The sequence below is a fragment of the Coregonus lavaretus genome, assembly GCF_964263955.1.
Source record: "Coregonus lavaretus genome assembly, chromosome: 32".
NCBI classification, from domain to species: Eukaryota; Metazoa; Chordata; class Actinopteri; order Salmoniformes; family Salmonidae; genus Coregonus; species Coregonus lavaretus.
The window spans coordinates 13,882,723-13,901,052 of NC_140019.1; the positions used below are offsets into that span (position 1 = coordinate 13,882,723).

The 18,330-nt window shown below is 40.9% G+C and overlaps 1 protein-coding gene across 1 annotated transcript in view; it reads right to left on the reverse strand.

Moving 5' to 3' along the window:
- Positions 1 to 11,078: 11,078 nt before the first annotated feature.
- The window catches only part of LOC311107743 (phospholipid-transporting ATPase IG-like), a 66,242-nt gene continuing 58,990 nt past the window's right edge, over positions 11,079 to 18,330 (reverse strand). Inside the window, exons 25-29 of the mRNA XM_084150262.1 lie at positions 18,009 to 18,210; positions 17,822 to 17,925; positions 17,511 to 17,667; positions 11,563 to 11,594; positions 11,079 to 11,206 (exon numbers count right to left, since the gene is read on the reverse strand). Of these exons, the coding sequence (XP_084006388.1) occupies positions 11,170 to 11,206; positions 11,563 to 11,594; positions 17,511 to 17,667; positions 17,822 to 17,925; positions 18,009 to 18,210 (532 nt within the window). The 3' untranslated portion in view covers positions 11,079 to 11,169. The remainder of the gene's footprint in view (positions 11,207 to 11,562; positions 11,595 to 17,510; positions 17,668 to 17,821; positions 17,926 to 18,008; positions 18,211 to 18,330) is intronic.

Below are 18,330 nucleotides of genomic sequence, written 5' to 3' on the forward strand. Positions count from 1 at the left end.
TAAATCAGATCTAACGATGAATAAGACATGAATCCAAAACAAATGGTCAAACACCACCCACGGACCCCCCACACCAAACCCAACAACGAGTATACAGTATCAGTTCTCTATGTCTGACAAGTAGTATGTATTGTATGAGTATTGTTTCTTCATCCTATGAAATGTATTCTCAGTGAATTTGGTGATATTAATTTATTTCCCTGTTCAGAGAAATGTGTAATTGAAGTTAAGTTTAAGTCCCATTCTGCATCCTGATCATACCAGGTTCTGACAACTAGGTGGTGATGTTCCTGCTATTAGCTGATGCATTTTAAGAATCCCCCCTCAATTTTAAAGAGATAGGTGACCCAAATTACTAAATGACATACAGTGAGGGAAAAAAGTATTTGATCCCCTGCTGATTTTGTACGTTTGCCCACTGACAAAGACATGATCAGTCTATAATTTTAATGGTAGGTTTATTTGAACAGTGTGAGACAGAATAACAACAAAAAATTGTCAGAAAAACACATGTCAAAAATGTCATAAATTGATTTGCATTTTAATGAGGGAAATAAGTATTTGACCCCTCTGCAAAACATGACTTAGTACTTGGTGGCAAAACCCTTGTTGGCAATCACAGAGGTCAGACATTTCTTGTAGTTGGCCACCAGGTTTGCACACATCTCAGGAGGGATTTTGTCCCACTCCTCTTTGCAGATCTTCTCCAAGTCATTAAGGTTTCGTGCCTGATGTTTGGCAACTCGAACCTTCAGCTCCCTCCACATATTTTCTATGGGATTAAGGTCTGGAGACTGGCTAGGCCACTCCAGGACCTTAATGTGCTTCTTCTTGAGCCACTCCTTTGTTGCCTTGGCCGTGTGTTTTGGGTCATTGTCATGCTGGAATACCCATCCACGACCCATTTTCAATGCCCTGGCTGAGGGAAGGAGGTTCTCACCCAAGATTTGACGGTACATGGCCCCGTCTATCGTCCCTTTGATGCGGTGAAGTTGTCCTGTCCCCTTAGCAGAAAAACACCCCCAAAGCATAATGTTTCCACCTCCATTTTTGATGGTGGGGATGGTGTTCTTGGGGTCATATGCAGCATTCCTCCTCCTCCAAACCCGGCAAGTTGAGTTGATGCCAAAGAGCTTGATTTTGGTCTCATCTGACCACAACACTTTCACCCAGTTCTCCTCTGAATCATTCAGATGTTCATTGGCAAACTTCAGACGGCCCTGTATATGTGCTTTCTTGAGCAGGGGGACCTTGCGGGCGCTGCAGGATTTCAGTCCTTCACGGCGTAGTGTGTTACCAATAGTTTTCTTGGTGACTATGGTCCCAGCTGCCTTGAGATCATTGACAAGATCCTCCCGTGTAGTTCTGGGCTGATTCCTCACTGTTCTCATGATAATTGCAGCTCCACGAGGTGAGCTCTTGCATGGAGCCCCAGGTCGAGGGAGATTGACAGTTCCTTTGTGTTTCTTCCATTTGCGAATAATCGCACCAACTGTTGTCACCTTCTCACCAAGCAGCTTGGCGATGGTCTTGTAGCCCATTCCAGCCTTGTGTAGGTCTACAATCTTGTCCCTGACATCCTTGGAGAGCTCTTTGGTCTTGGCCATGGTGGAGAGTTTGGAATCTGATTGATTGATTGCTTCTGTGGACAGGTGTCTTTTATACAGGTAACAAACTGAGATTAGGAGCACTCCCTTTAAGAGTGTGCTCCTAATCTCAGCTTGTTACCTGTATAAAAAACACCTGGTAGCCAGAAATCTTTCTGTTTGAGAGGGGGTCAAATACTTATTTACCTCATTAAATTGCAAATTAATTTATAACATTTTTGACATGCGTTTTTCTGGATTATTTTGTTGTTATTCTGTCTCTCACTGTTGAAATAAACCTACCATTAAAATTATAGACTGATCATTTCTTTGTCAGTGGGCAAACGTACAAAATCAGCAGGGGATCAAATACTTTTTTCCCTCACTGTAGTAAAATTGACTAGCGACAGGTGTCCCTCATTCAGGGCTAGCGCTTGCTCGCTGTCCTTGTCATGGTCCGAATCATATATAGGACTATTGCCAAATTATGAACTTCTTCCTAATCATTAGTGTTTACCTATTACATTTAAATGTCACCCAGATGTTTCTAGGCTCTCTAGTGAGGGTGATCAGGCCTCCCCAGAAAGTCAGAACAGAGGTCAGAGGTCATTCAAATCCTTCAAATAAGTGTTTCATTCTATAGTAGACTATTCACCAAAAATATTCAACCATTTCATACATTTCGTATCCCAGGTGTACAGTAAGTCCTCAGTACAGTTCTTTTCAAAAGAAATCACGTGTTTAATTAGAACTCACTCATAAAATAAAACGTCAAAAAATTCCTTTGTGTGTGCCTTTAAGATTTAACCCACAGACTCGGGAATCTTTCCACAGAGAGAGATAATTAAACCACCATTCTCCTGGAACAGAAAGTTGACATGTTGTTAACATTCAGTTATAATCAGCAATCCAAAAGAAAGTAATTACACACAAAACATGATGCAGATAATTCCACTGTACTACCTCACATCAATAATTGTTTGTTTCAATCTAATTCCTCATGACTACTCCCGAATAAGATTACCTAAAATCTCTCACGAGAGAGATTCTCTGAGTTTGCAAAGAGCATCCCTAATTGATTACCCTTTAGACTTAATTTTCTTCAATTCTCACAAAGATTATTCAACCCCAAAATCGGCTCCATTTGCTCCCATGTCAAATTATTGTGGTATCGTTACTGTTTCAACGACATAGGAAATAACTGTTTCGCCTTAGATTGTTCCTGTCACCCCTCTAAATGTCATATTTTATTCAATCGCCAATATAATCAATTACTCCTCGTAAGGAATCAGTGATATTTGATCCCAGGCGCCTATTAAAAATGGTTTGATACGTTGTCTCCTACAGCTCCCTTAACATACATACTTTAGTCCTGGAAGAGAGAATCCCACTCAAGCCACGTCAGATAATACCGTGTTCCATTAAGTGGAATATACACCTTCTAAACTAACAAACCCATAACCCCTTTCCGGTAATCTAATCATCACCACCTGTTGCACTGATTTAGTAAAACTATAAACCTGTTGATTAACGAATCTAGAACCTTCAAAAAGTTGGTGCTGCCCTACCAGCGTAATAGTCAAAACTACCTGCACTCCACTGTTCCACGTAACGGAAACAGCTTATCATCTTTAGAATTCCGTAACTGCTTGCATAAATCACTGGTGTTACTCCACTATAGAATTGAGTAATAATAATTTGAAATTATCAAAAAATGTTCCCGATTCAACTATTCAGATCTCTGCTTCAAATTTCTCACTATGTGCTTTATATCTCGATATAGCCCAGCGAGCACGACTCTTTTACACCCGCGGAGTAAAACATGGCATTAGTAAAGCCTATCCACCAATAACTAATACCATATTTGCATTCACCTTGTTAGTAAACATTATTGTCATTCCAGTCTACCCAAACAATTCAATTCTACATTCGCATTTCCCAATTACATTAGCTCCGTAATGATAATTAGTTTGATGGAAACCCTAAATTGGCTTTGTACTATATTATAAGTTACATCTTTAATTTCCAAACCTTAGGGGCAGTTTTTTCATACATGTTGTACCCGGACGGAGAAAATCCCTTAAGCCTTAATAGTTACATCATTAGGTTAAGTCAATTCCCCATGTTTTCCAAAAAGTGGACATATGCCAATTCGTTTCTAAGACTATTACCCCTAGTTTGCTTAACCTTATCTTTATCAAATTATCCATAAACGGCACCAACCCTCACATACGTTTGGGTGCGCAAGTTATCGTATATTAATATTATTCCAATTATTACTTTTTCAAATCTCTAGTAATTGATTACACACACAAAATTCATCATATTTTCATATATTCACATAATCCATATAGAAGGTTAGAAATTCTGAGGTACTCACATCAAACAATCCCTTCGTGTTTTTTTAACGATTCTCAATCGACACAAATCAGCTTCTTCAAACATACTCCCAGCGGAATCAAAAACAGACTTTAGTTTCCTGGACACTGCCCTGTCTGTCATGGGATCCTCCCAGAAAATACAGACTTTCCACTACTTTGTAAAATAACATTCCGCTCTAAATACCACTCCTTGATATTCTATGACCTAATTCTGTTATATATCTAAGCTTATTATCCAAGCTTACATCAAATTATTATACACATTTCTATAATTTATTATGCACACTTCAGATTAAAATTAATTTCTGCTCTTTGTTCTTAAAATGCCCTATGTTGTTCCATTCAATTACTTAACTTCTTAACTGACTTTTTCTCCTTACTAATTATATTTCCAGGCCATTGTGCTCTCATTAAATCCCATGCTTTATCCGCCTCTTTCATGTAATCTAAATCCCATTTCGGGTTGCTTACGGCGATATTGTCAATGATATATTTTCCGCTATCTGTAACTTATCCCTTTTAAAAATACCTTCTTGAGGATACTCATTATCTGTCCATGCTGATAAATCACTGAGATATGATTCCACATAGAAAAAACCCAATTTACTTAACATCCATTCGCACTGTGTCTGATTTTCGATACTTTTGAAAGAGACCTGTTTTAAATGCGGATTTGTCTGTAATAATTTCTCTCTCTTCAAGTCAAATGAATATTCTTAATTGTGATTGTCTTGCCAGATACCGGTCTACTGAGTTGGCTCCCCATTGTTTTTATATTAGTTCATGCAATGTTAGTAATTCAATATTTGATTCAAATCCCCACCTTGATCTTTCTTAAAATGTTGTTTGTCTATTTAGTCATCGTTGCCATGATCCAATATGATTGTTTTGAGTAATTCACAAAGGACTAATTCTGTACCTAACAACTTTATGATGATTCAACACACCAAAGGACTCAAACCTAACACTTTATGATGATTCAACACACCAAAGGACTCAAACCTACATTCTTTTTAATGCCTTACACATTAAGGGATCCTGCGCCCAATCTTTTTACAATGCCTTGAAACATTAAGGGACTAAAACCCACTCTCTTTATAATGCCCTACACATTAAGGGATGCCTGCGCCGACTCTTTGTCCTCTGTTGTTTTTACTCATTAATTTGAACGCATCCTATTTTGAATCATAGCACCATGTCATTGTCTAATTCAATATTCCTCTTACATATTTTTTACATACTTGACTACCACTCATCTTCCCCCCTCTAAAAATATTGAATTTTAAACGTTATTTACAGCTCAGCTTTACCACAGATAAGCAGATTTCAACACAATCCGAAATAAATTAAAATCTGCTTACATGTTGCTTCGGACGTAAACTGTATCCTGTTTATAGACGCCAAATTGTTATGAGTTTCTTGGGTATCAAGTAATTCAGGATGCAAGAATATATTTAAACAATTAATGGAGAGTTGATACAAAGTATTTAATAGATACGGTACCGGATTCGTATAACAACGGCATGTGCGTTGCCTCTTGTCATCTGAACTACTAGACAAATGAAATCTCTCAGTTTACATAGCCTCTTTACACGTCTTCAACTACACCTTGTAAACATCAGTTGGCACTCCCCACCCTGATGTTATCCCCTTGTACCCCAGGCAGGATATTCCATCTATCAATAATTCTAAGATAAACACCAGTAAGCTCCCTCGACATACTGGAATCCTTGGGACCAACAGTTATCTATCTAATGGATTAAACCTCATTCCTACAACCCTGTGAAAACACGTCATATCAATATCAAAATATTCTATAAGGAATATCATTGAGTTACACAGTCAATGTTTAGATACTTTAGGGTGATTTAAACATTAAGCGTGAAATGCTTATATAGGTACCATTGACTTGCATTGGAATTGTGCCACAAATGCATTTGAAAGCATTTGAAACTGTGACCAACAAAACTAAAGCATGGGTTGCTGTCATATCTTGTCAAACTGCTTACAGGATAAAGAAACCAATGTAATTTTGTAATTTGGGTGAACTATCCCTTTAACATGGGGGGGAATCTTCTAACTTGTTTCACCCAATAGCAGGAACAGCACCATCTAGTGGTCAGAATCTCGTAATATCAGGAAGTAGGATGGGACATAACTTAAGTTCAAGTTCTAATTTATCTGAACAGAAAAAATAAAAATCACCTGGAATACATTACGTAGGATTTAGAAAAAATACTGAGCCGCACCTCCATACTACTTGTCAGGCACAGAGAACTGATACTATATACTTGTTGTTGGGGTGGGATGTTGGGGGTTCGTGGGTGGCTTTTGACCATTCCTTTGAATTCCTCATGCCTAACTCATTGTTAGTAAAAAGTTTGGTCCATATCTGATGTTAGGTAGTATATTTATTGAATATTAAACGAATCCTACAAATTAAAATGGCCAATTTGGATGCAATCAATTAGCTTACTTTTCATATATGAAATTCTACTGTATTTCAACAAAATAATGTTGCAGGAATGCTAATCTTATCTGTTTCCAACAATCGACTTCAGAACAATCCGAGATGGCGGATGTCGTATCCTCTCATGCTTTTTGAGGTTGAACGACCTACTAGTGTTAATGTGCCCTCCTACTTTACCGTCAAAGACAAACGCGCGCGCTACACGTTAATGTGTCAATAGAGGCATTGTAAATAGCACATTATTCTCCCTTGCTCTGAGCCAACAAATTGTTCTGCCCATGCAAGTGCACACACACACATTAACACACAATGGACACATTCAAATTCAAACAAAGGAACATGAACAGGTGTATTCAGACCGCTTGACTTTTCCCACATTTTGTTACGTTACAGTCTTATTCTAAAATTGATTACATTGTTTTTCTCTTCAGTCTACACACAATACCCCATAATGACAAAGCAAAAACAGGTTTTTAGAAATGTTTGCCAATGTATTAAAAATAAAAAACTGAAATATCACATTTACATACAGTACCAGTCAAAAGTTTGGACAAACCTACTCATTACAGGGTTTTTCTTTATTTTTACTATTTTCTACATTTTAAACTGTGAAATAACACATATGGAATCATGTAGTGTTTAACAAATGAAAATATATTTTATATTTGAGATTCTTCAAAGTAGCAAACCTTTGCCTTGATGACAGCTTTGCCTTGATGACAGGTCTCTCCAGAGATGTCCGATCGTGTTCAAGTCCGGCCTCTGGCTGGGCCACTCAAGGACATTCAGAGACTTGTCCCGAAGCCACTCCTGTGTTGTCTTGGCTGTGTGCTTAAGGTCGTTGTCCTGTTGGAAGGTGAACCTTCGTCGCAGTCTAAGGTCCTGAGCACTCTGGAGCAGGTTTTCATTAAGGATCTCTGTACTTTGCTCCGTTCATCTTTCCCTCGATCCTGACTAGTCTCCCAGTCCCTGCCACTTAAAAACATTCCCACAGCATGATGCTGCAATCACCTTGCTTCACCGTAGGGATGGTGCCAGGTTTCCTCCAGACGTGGCATTTGGCATTCAGGCCAAAGAGTTCAATCTTGGTTTCATCAGATCAGAGAATCTGTTCTGAGAGTCCTTTAGGTGCTTTTTGGCAAACTCCAAGCAGGCTGTCATGTGCATTTTACTGAGGAGTGGCTTCCATCTGGCCACTCTACCATAAAAGGCCTGATTGGTGGAGTGCTGCAGAGATGGGAGAACATTCCAGAAGGACAACCATCTCCACAGAGGAACTCTGGAGCTCTGTCAGAGTGACCATCAGGTTCTTGGTCACCTCCCTGACCAAGGCCCTTCTCCCCCGATTGCTCAGTTTGGTCGGGCGGCCAGCTCTAGGAAGTGGTGGCTTCAAACTTCTTCCATTTAAGAATGATAGAGGCCACGTGTTCTTGGGGACCTTCAAGGCTGCAGAAATGTTTTGGTACCCTTCCCCAGATCTGTGCCTCGTCACAATCCTGTCTCGAAGCTCTACGGACAATTCCTTCGACCTCATGGCTTGGTTTTTGCTCTGACATGCAGTGTCAACTGTTGGACCTTACATAGACAGGTGTGTGCCTTTCCAAATCATGTCCAATCAATTGAATTTACCACAGGTGGACTCCAATCAAGTTGTAGAAACATCTCAAGGATGATCAATGTTAACAGGATGCACCTGAGCTCAATTTCAAGTCTCATTGCAAAGGTTCTGAATACTTATGTAAATAAGGTATTTCTTTTATATTTGTTATAAATGTGTAAAAAAAAACGATAACCTGTTTTCACTTTGTGCTTAGTATGCTTTCTTGCTGATACACAAGCTCACTCCATCATACCACAAATTCATTAATAAAAACAGAACAAGTTATTTTCTTCAAAACATTGTTTTACTACAGAAAAACTGTGTTGAACATACTGGTCTTAAAGTGGTACATTCAGATCGGAGGTTCAGAGTGCCGAGGCTGGAGACTGAGGGGCCAGATGTGGGGTGGTCCTGGCGCCGGGGTGAGGTGCCCACTTTGTACCCATCAGATCCTACGGCACCCCACCACAGCAGTCACCCATGGACAGGGTCATTCTCCACATTCACCCAGCCTCTCATGCTTTTTTTGGACGTTTAGATTATTCTTACAAAAGTGGCTGGAAAAAGGTTGCATTTAAAATACAATCAATTATTTTTGTTTTTTTGTCAGGCAAAACAAGAGTTTTCAATACTTTAAAGCTTTTCAAAATAGCATCTCTGATGTAATGTTAAAGGTTTTTTTTTTTTAAACGATGCAGGCAGCCCCCCCTTCCTATACAGAAAGTCCTCCTCCTACCCCATGACCTAGGTCACAGAGCCCAGGCAGGTGAAAGTCCAGCGGTGTCTTCACGCTCGTCTAAAAAGTCCATACTCCTCATCCTCATAGCTTTAGTGTTTCAAAAGGAAACATTCCAAAAGAGTTCCCTGTATTACAGCCATCTGGTGAACACAACCCTCTGGAAACTCTAGACCCTTGAAGTCAAGGAAAATATGATTTTCTTCTCCACAAGATGGTACAGTACGTGATATGTGGTTGATGGAAGTATGGTAAATCACATTTGGCATGGGAGCCGTGTCCTGAATTCTGCCAAGTGTGACAGAGGGGAGGGGCACCAGGCTGCACATGCTCAGTATATCACAGGTCATGTACAGCCATTACGTAGCTACTACAGTCTCTCCAACCACTAAGGAGCTGGAATGGAGCACATCTGGACTAAGGATCCTCAACTTATGAACTACAACCATCAGTGATGGTAATCATCATATTTGATAGTTATGGCATTTTTACCTGCAGGTGTGTGTGAGATACAGATGATATGGGTTGGCACTGGGCACACATCTGGTCTGAAGTAACACAGGCATACTGAAGATGCACAAAGCTGATCATTCTGTACAATTAAAAAAGATTCATGTAATAAAAATATAAAATGTGTGAGTCAAATTACACAGAACAATAAATATGTCAAATAGATTTTTACATGTTCCAAAAAATCTTCCCATATAGCGTCTAAAAGTGATTAAAATCATGGCATGTAGAAATGGAATGTATGAAGCACTAACGCTAGAAGTCAGAACAGTCTTTCAGTAAGAAACCCATTTCAGATATCGTAAATGGAGATAGATGTTCAGGTTTGGTAGCAGGTGGGTAGAAAGCCTCACAGTGGCATTACCTATGGTGACAAGAAAGAGGAAGTCTGGAGTTGGGATCTTTACCCACCAACGTCAGCCCACCTTTGACAAACAACACTAACTGGTAATTTTAGGCTTTTAGTGCATGTGTGCATTTGTGGATGCATAGGTGTGTGTGCATTTGTGTGTGTGTGTGTATGCGCATATAACAATGTGCCTTTGTGACCACCTGCCCAAAGGAAAATCCACAGAACTCCTGAAGTCCTTTAGAGGACAGGTCATGACAACCACATACTAAATCTACAAGGTAGCGACAGGTATTCTGGTTAAACGCTGTAAGTGTCTCAATGTAACACACAGGTTGATTTGAGGCCATCATTCCCATCCAGTACAATTGTGCTGCTGGGCGCAGATACATAACAAACACACACACACACACACACATTCTCAGCGACATAGTTCGCAATCATTTGGACAGTGCTGGGCATGACACTTGCATCACCCCAGCTCAGACACATTTTTGGCATCAAGCATTAGATATTCTAACAGGTTAAGCTATATACACAGCACATATATTAATTTTCTATACAATTGGGATTTTCTTAAAATGATCACTGGCCTTAAGGTCGGAAGATTAAAGTCATGCTACAAACACCAAACCAGGTAGAAATGTTGGCAAGCACAACTCATCACCAGTCATTTTGATTCATCACACACTTTGGGGAGATGGGAAAATGGAGACTTAACCCAGATGGAGTTGTGCTCTAAACCTTCCCATCTCAGTATTCAAGGCAAAAACATTTTGAAGATATCCAGTAACCTGTGTGCAGTGTAGTCTGCACTGAGTGAACATGCTCTCTTAGCGTTGGACTTGACTGGATTGGAATCATGTAACTTATAAACTAATGATTTGGACCTGGAACAGTGGAATTTCTGTTTCAGAAAGTTAAGTGACATTTGTAAAAAAAAAATATATATATATATATATATATATATATATATATATATATATATATATATATACACACCTTGCAGAAAAATACAAATAACAAGTGGAATGTGGCATTCATGGAGCCTCCTTAGTTTCATGCAGATGAATCATTCTGGGACAGTGGAGGCGTGGCTGCATGTTAGAACACAGCAGACTGTACGAGTACTTCTGACAAGGCAGCCGTGTACGCATTTACTTACATTTCCCCCCCGCTACTGTACTATTCAAAAACGGAAAGCAAAGAAAAATAAACTGCGGAAACTCATGCCTCATGTTTGAGCAGTCCAGTAAAAATGTGGTAAAAATGGCCTGTGCTGCGTGTGCCAGTGGTGCAGCAATCTGCTGACAAGGGGAGGGAAACAGGAAGAAGGGAAGGACGGAGGCAGCAGTGGAACAGAGGTACTCAGAACACTGCTGGAGTCATCCCTGGGTCTTTTGTCATTTCTATTACGTTGTTTTACATTTTCTTTTTAGATCAGGCAAAAGCCCAGGCATCCAGAGTGCCATGGGCTCCTGAAAGACGCAGGCCGCAGGGTAGTTGATCCTCCTTTGTGCCCTTCACTCCTGCTCCTTCATGTGCTTGTAGGACAAGGGCATGACAGCAGCGTTCTGGAGAGGACATACAAAAACAATACAAAAACACACACAGAAGTCAGTCCACCTCTATAGACAGAAACCTGCTCCTGCCAATTGCCAACCACTGGACGGTGGCAAGACCCAGCCACACCATGACACAGACAGCATTAAATGATGACCCCCAGAATCAGGTAGAATTGACAACATACCCCCAGATAAAATCGATTGGACACACCTCCCCTGAAAACAGATCAGCTGGAATCAAATCATAGAATGTCTATTGCTCGGATTGAACGTGATCATCAACCAGGGTTCTAAATGTCTATGGAACCCAAGACCATGAGCAATAACCGAGGCGTTAGACATGCGAGATTAGCCCCTTGTTTTACCTGGATGTCTGTAGGAGGGAGTCCTCTGAAGGCTGGGAAGAACAGATAAACAGGTTAAATGAAGATGAGGGATGTGAGCGTAAAGCCTGGTGTTAACACATTACTGCCATTCCAATAAATGGAACCCAACCACTCAGTTGACGGTCAGTTCATTGACGTAGTAAGCTCAATATTCTATATATCAGGCAAAGGGATGGCATAACATGCAGTCAGCTAAGCTCGATAGTCGTACTTGCAAATGAAAAACATGACACCAGTGACACACAAGCATGTTATTGCACATTCAACCCCCAAAAATTATAATAACCACAACCACCACATAAATGACAATGCCATAAAGGGAGAAATAGAAATGGCAGATTCCGAGGTCTGCAATGTTGAATTACATATAGAGATGAAAGAAACACCAAAACAGACTTACTCACATTCACCCCTTTAACACGCATACAAACTGATGACACAGATGAATCCCCATCCACAGGAGAGTTGATACTTTTTTTCAAAAAGGTAACATGAAATCATTAAAAAGAGCACATGCAAGGACACAATGAGCAGGTTGTCTACTGGAGGCTGAAAGGAGCAATCATCATTGTCCTGGCTTAAGGCTTACGCATGCTTCCGACCTTCGCTTGAAAAATGAGAAAAAGCGGCAATAGTACCGTTTGTCCATCTTGAGACACCGTAGCCACTTCTTCAAAATAATCAGAATTAATCTAAGAAAACTCAAAAAATCTGTCATTGACGTTTTTGCAGAGGAGATCCTAGTCGCTCAATTTTACATCTAACTAAGATGTTTGTTGCAGTATTTCTCAATTGAAAAAAAGTGCATTGAAACTTGTCATCCATCATTGATCGACAAACACTTCAATGAAGAATACCTACTGTTGACCAATGACCGACGAAGGTCATAAAACCGCAGAGAAAACCCTTGCCGAAGACCAAACAAACAAAAACGTAAGAATGTCATAATATATGCACAAACTGTTCTGAAGCATGCAGACGCCTTTAGTGGGTCAATATTGAAAAGGCGCCCACTTCTGACACCAATTTCAACATTGTCAGTTGAATGTTTATCTAAATCTTTTGAGTTAACTTTGTCCATACGGATATGTCCTTATGTATGTACACATGTACAGGTAACTGCCAAAATAAAGGAAACACCAACACCAACATAAAGTGTCTTTATAGGGCATTGGGCCACCACGAGCCATCAGAACAGCTTCAATGTGCCTTGGCATAGATCAGGGATGGGCAACTTTGATGGGGTGGGGGCCACAAAAAATCTGAACTCATCATGAGGGGTCACAGTTGCTCGTGGGTCTGTGTGACCAAATCCACCCCCCCCCCCCCCCCCCCCACCCCACCCCCCACATTATGAGCAAAACATTTTAGTGGCCCTCTTGACAGTGCAATTCTACACATTTTGCCATGGGGCGGAGAGAAATGTTTGCAGTTTTTAATATTATATCTGAGTGAGACTGACTAATAAAATCAATGGGGGCCACCCAGCAGGTAATTCGGCCATGATAACAAGTTTAGATAGCTGGCCGCAAAACTAACTTAGCAATCCCCCAGAAAATTGCTGACATGGGCTAATTGACTGACTATCAGGGATTTACTGCTGATGCACAACCAAATTTTGAAATTGCACCTTGTGTATTCTACTATTATAACTCGCAACAGTAAGTTGAGACCCCGACTGAGTTCCATCCCTTGCATAGATTCTACAAGTGTCTGGAACTCTATTGGAGGGATGGGACACCATTCTTCAATGAGAAATTCCATAATTTTATGTTTTGTTGATGGTGGTGGAAAACACCGTCTCTGGCACCGCTCCTGAATCTTCCATAAGTGTTAAACTGGGTTGAGATATGGTGACAGACGCACACACGCTGAGCGATTCACTGAAATGTTAGTTAATTTGTTTAAAACAAAAAATAACCAACGTCGGTTCAATTATTTGAATTCCATTTTGTTCGTTTTTTTTCTGAGTTCAATGCCCAGATTTCACAGTTTCTCTAGAGATAAAACAGATCAAGCCCAAATTGTGCGATATAGTAGGGAGTTGTAGTTTCCAACAGGCCAATATTCTAAATGGTTTCGAGCAGAAAATGTGATAATTAACTACAATGACCACAATCCATTGTGCCTACTTGTCCAGTATGTGTTTCTTTTACGCGTGCTACATTAGATTAGTGTGGGGCAGACATGGAGAGGGAGAGAAGAGAGAGAAGAATGCGTGATTGAGAGGGATAGAGAGCAGTTGCTTTGTGAGGCATCTCTACCTGAAAATACATGATCTAAGTGATTGATAGTTGGTATTCAGCAGTCATAAAAGTATGCCTTATTTACTTTGAAGAATTACAAAATACTGATTTTGTCAGACAGCATAGGCAGCAGCTTTGGAGATAAGATGACTTGGAATGAAATAATAAAGTCATCAAATAAAACAAATGTAATAAAATATTTTGGTTGTATATATTAAAGTACAGTGAATAAATTATGGTTAAAGCAGTAATGTGCAGCACTACCATCATGGGACTTTAATTAATTGTTTTATTCTGTGTTAGAGCATTCAACCCACATAATGCATAGTGCATTTAATGTAAAAAATCAAATGATTGAAACCGAAAACCGTGATTATTTAATAATCTAACCGAAACGAGCTAAAAAAGCACTAATCACTCAGCACACTATGCTCCTCGAGACCCATCTTTTTTTTTTAAATCACTGAGATCTCTTCTAGCCATGGTAGCCAAACTAATGGAAAACTGGGCATTTTTATACATGACCCTAAGCATGATGGGATGTTAATTGCTTAATTAACTCAGGAACCACATCTGTGTGGAAGCACCTGCTTTCAATATACTTTGTATCCCTCATTTATCCAAGTGTTTCCTTTATTTTGGCAGTAATCTGTATGTACACATATCACAAGAAAAAATATGAAGCAGACATTATGACAAACACACTTTTCAGCCAACCAATAAGAGCTCACCACACAGGAAGTACGGGTTAAGGTAAGTGATAGAGGGCTGAAGCGAGTTCTTAAAAAAAGGATCTTCCTTCTTGAAGGCACGGAAAGAAGGATTTGGAGTAGAATACTGGATTCTGGTTCCAGCTAAGGGGTAATGGGCCCCGGCAGATATAGGCTGCTAAAGGGTTTGTTTTGGGAGGTATTTGATTGGTTAAACTAGGGGGCAGAGTTGGGGCTGGTACCTGTTCATAGGATAGTATTGGACTCGTCTGAAAAGGTTCGCATTAGCAGGGGCCTGGCTGAAGACCGGGGAGACTGGGTTTCCCACTCGCCCGACTGAACCACTGGCTTCTTCTGGAAGGGTCAGGCAAGAGACACTAATGACACCTCAGTGCTGACAGAGACACTTACAAGACAGCAAGTGGACAATGTAATGTAGTTTAAACACACACTCTCCCTGGCGAATATTCTCTCCTCAACCCAATGATTGTCAGGAGGGACAAGTCAATGTTTAGAAAGATCTCGTTGTTTAAGTGTTGTTAATCTCTATTCTTTAAGGCAAAACAAAGCTGTCTTAATGGACTAATACACATTATTGGTACAGCCCTCCAAATATTTCTGACTTCAGACACGCATTCAGAGCAACACAAACACACACATCGCTGTAGTGGCCCACTGTGGTTGTGGTGGGGGGTCCAGGGTATGGGGTTGGCTGGAGTCTGGGGCACATTGGCATGCAGATTAACCTCATGTGTTTGCGTGCTGCATTCACCTGGACAGGCATGCAGAGACCGCAGGCACAGGGGCAACACAGGCAGCTAAGACACAATGACTGATGCACTCAGACATACTTAAGAAGACATAGCACCAACGCTCCATGGTTTCAGCACCAAACCAAAAACCACTATTGCTGGGTAAGTGACAGAGAAGGCAGGGCACTGGGCAATCCAGCATTTACATAAACATTCTCAAATTGTCATGGCATAACAAAAATGTACCACCCAGTCTGGACAGTGGTTAGAACCTTCAAAGGGTCACTATCATCACTATGACCTGAACTGGGAATCTCTAGAATGGGCAACAGTGTGAGGATCAGGCCTAACCTGTCAAGTCAAGGGAGGGAGGATGCTGGATGTTATTGGACACCACCTGAGTAATGTTAAAGGCAGGAGGAGGGAGGGGGAGGAATCTGACAAGCAGGACAGGAGGAGGTTAAGGGAAAAAGCAGAGAGAGAGAGACCTCAGTCACTCCAGGAGAAGCTGTGAGTACTGGCGGTCTGCGACAGCATGAAGATAGTGGACGTTCCCGACGAAGGAAGTCGTTGCTTGATCTTTGGCAAAGCAGGCAGGATAGAAAGAGAGAAACAGAAGAGGCAATAAGAGGGAGTGAGACAGAGGGAGAAAAAGAGTAGAACAAATGTATTAAACCAGAGCATTAGAGTTAAAGACAGCATTTAGTTAGAGTGGGGCAAGAGGGTTGGCCTTTGCTGCTGAGGCCCTAGAACTTTCAACGATGTTCATCAATGGTATCAGGTTAGACTCCTTGCCGTTAGAAGTGTATTGGTGTTGTGGGTTAAATGTAACCTTTATTGGTCTGAATTAAATGTAATAAATGTGTTGTTGTTGTTACTTGAGAGCAAAAACAACATACAAATAAATGACATTGTATTGCATTTCTTTGAACCATAGAAGTGATAGAGCTCCATGATGCACAAATAACAGCCCATCCAGCATACGTGTGTGTGTGTGTGTGTGTGTTTGGCCTACGCCTTTATCTACACTGAACAAAAATATAAAACGCAACATGTAAAAGTGTTGGTCCCATGTTTCATGAGCTGAAAAGATCCCAGAAAATGTCCATACGCACAAAAAGCTTATTTCTCAAAAATCTTGGGCACAAATTTCTTTACATCCCTGTTAGTGAGCATTTTATCCTTTGCCAAGATAATCCATCCACCTGACAGGTGTGGCATATCAGGAAGCTGATTAAACAGCATGATCATTACACAGGTGCACCTTGTGCTGGGGACAATAAAAGGCCACTCTAAAATGTGCAGTTGTGTCACACAACACAATGCCACAGATGACTGAAGTTTTGAGGAAGCATGCAATTGGCATGCTGACTGCAGGAATATCTACCAGAGCTGTTGCCAGATAATTTAAATGTTAATTTCTCTACCATAAGCTGTCTCGAACGTCGTTTTAGAGAATTTGGCAGTACGTCAAACCGGCCTCACAACCGCAGGGGGCGGGGGATGCCACTTTCTGTCTGTAATAAAGCCCTTTTGTGGGGAAAAACTCATTCTGATTGGCTGGGCCTGGCTCCCAAGTGGATGGGCATGTTGCATGTTGAGTTTATATTTTTGTTCGTACAGTTAAAATCATCAAAATCATTACGAGGTTGTCAAACATTTACATTTATCGGGCGTACAAAAAAGGATAAGGTATGAGGATATGTTGGTTGAAAAATCAATCGAGTGATAATATCATATAACTTGTAAAATGAATAACCAAATTATGCGTCATCACACCATTACTAATACTTTGAAGAAAAACTAATTTGCCTCATGGGGAGTTAAGTGACAGACTATACCAGAAGATACTGGCCTAAGAGGGGAGAAGGGGGGGGGGAAATTACATTATTCCTCTGATCTCCATCCATGTCAACAACACAAATCAGACCGCTATGGAGGAGCTCTTTAATGTATGTTTAGAGCAATGGGCTCCGTCAAGCATGACCGAATCGTCAAGGAGACACCAATGGCTACTTGCAAGGACAAAACGTAAATTATGAGACTGTTATGATGCATAAACAGAAATACAGGGATATCTAAGCATCTCCTCAGTGCATAAAGATGCATAAAGGACAAGTCATAGCTGTAGAAAACTACTATGAAGTGTTTTGAACAGTTGTTTTCCCCTTTAACATTAAAACAATATAGAGATAGATGTGTGTGTGTGTGTACAGTACCTGTCGTGAGTGGGGCCACCGGGGCTTGCGGAGGACCAGCAGCAGGATCTCAGGCAGCAAGCTGAGCAGGACGAGGAGGATGATGACCAGCCAGGTCGACACAGAGCTCAGCATGTTAGCAAACACAAAGTAGAGACGCTGCTGCCGAAGGAATGGCCTGACGGGAGGGAGAGCGTTTACAACATTCACACAGGTCAGTGCAAATACAACGGTCACCAACCACGGTTCAGGAGAACTACAAGGCGAGTAGGCTTTTGCTCCAGCCCACCACTACATTGATTGACGTATGTGTCAGATGATCCGGTCCTCACCATATGATCCCACCCCAGAAGAAGCTGAAGAACATGTAGAAGGCCAGCGAGCCCCAGATGACAAAGTGATTGATCCACGTCCAATGGCGCGTGTCCATAGCCAGCTATAACCATAAACAGAAGACAAGTGGTATCACTGGTCTGAAAACGTATTTCAACAACACTGTTATGTTCATATGTGCTTTACCTTTAGCGTAACGGTGAAGACGAGGACAGTAAAAACAATCGTTCCGTACGACCAATTCCCAAACACCTGGCCATTGTCCTGCAGGGCGGGGTTACTAAAGAGAAAGCGGACCCCAAAGAAGAACAGGAGGCCCTGGTAGACCCCCAGTAGGGTCCAGTACAGGAAGGGGCCCCAACGCAACATGGCGTTCTTTGCTACGTCCCTAAGGAGAGAAAAGGGGGCAGGAAGGGAGGTACACAACAATACAAAGACGGAGGATTGAAACCACTTGCTTGTCTCGTCATTATCACACTAGAAGCATAGCTAGTGCATTTTCTATGTA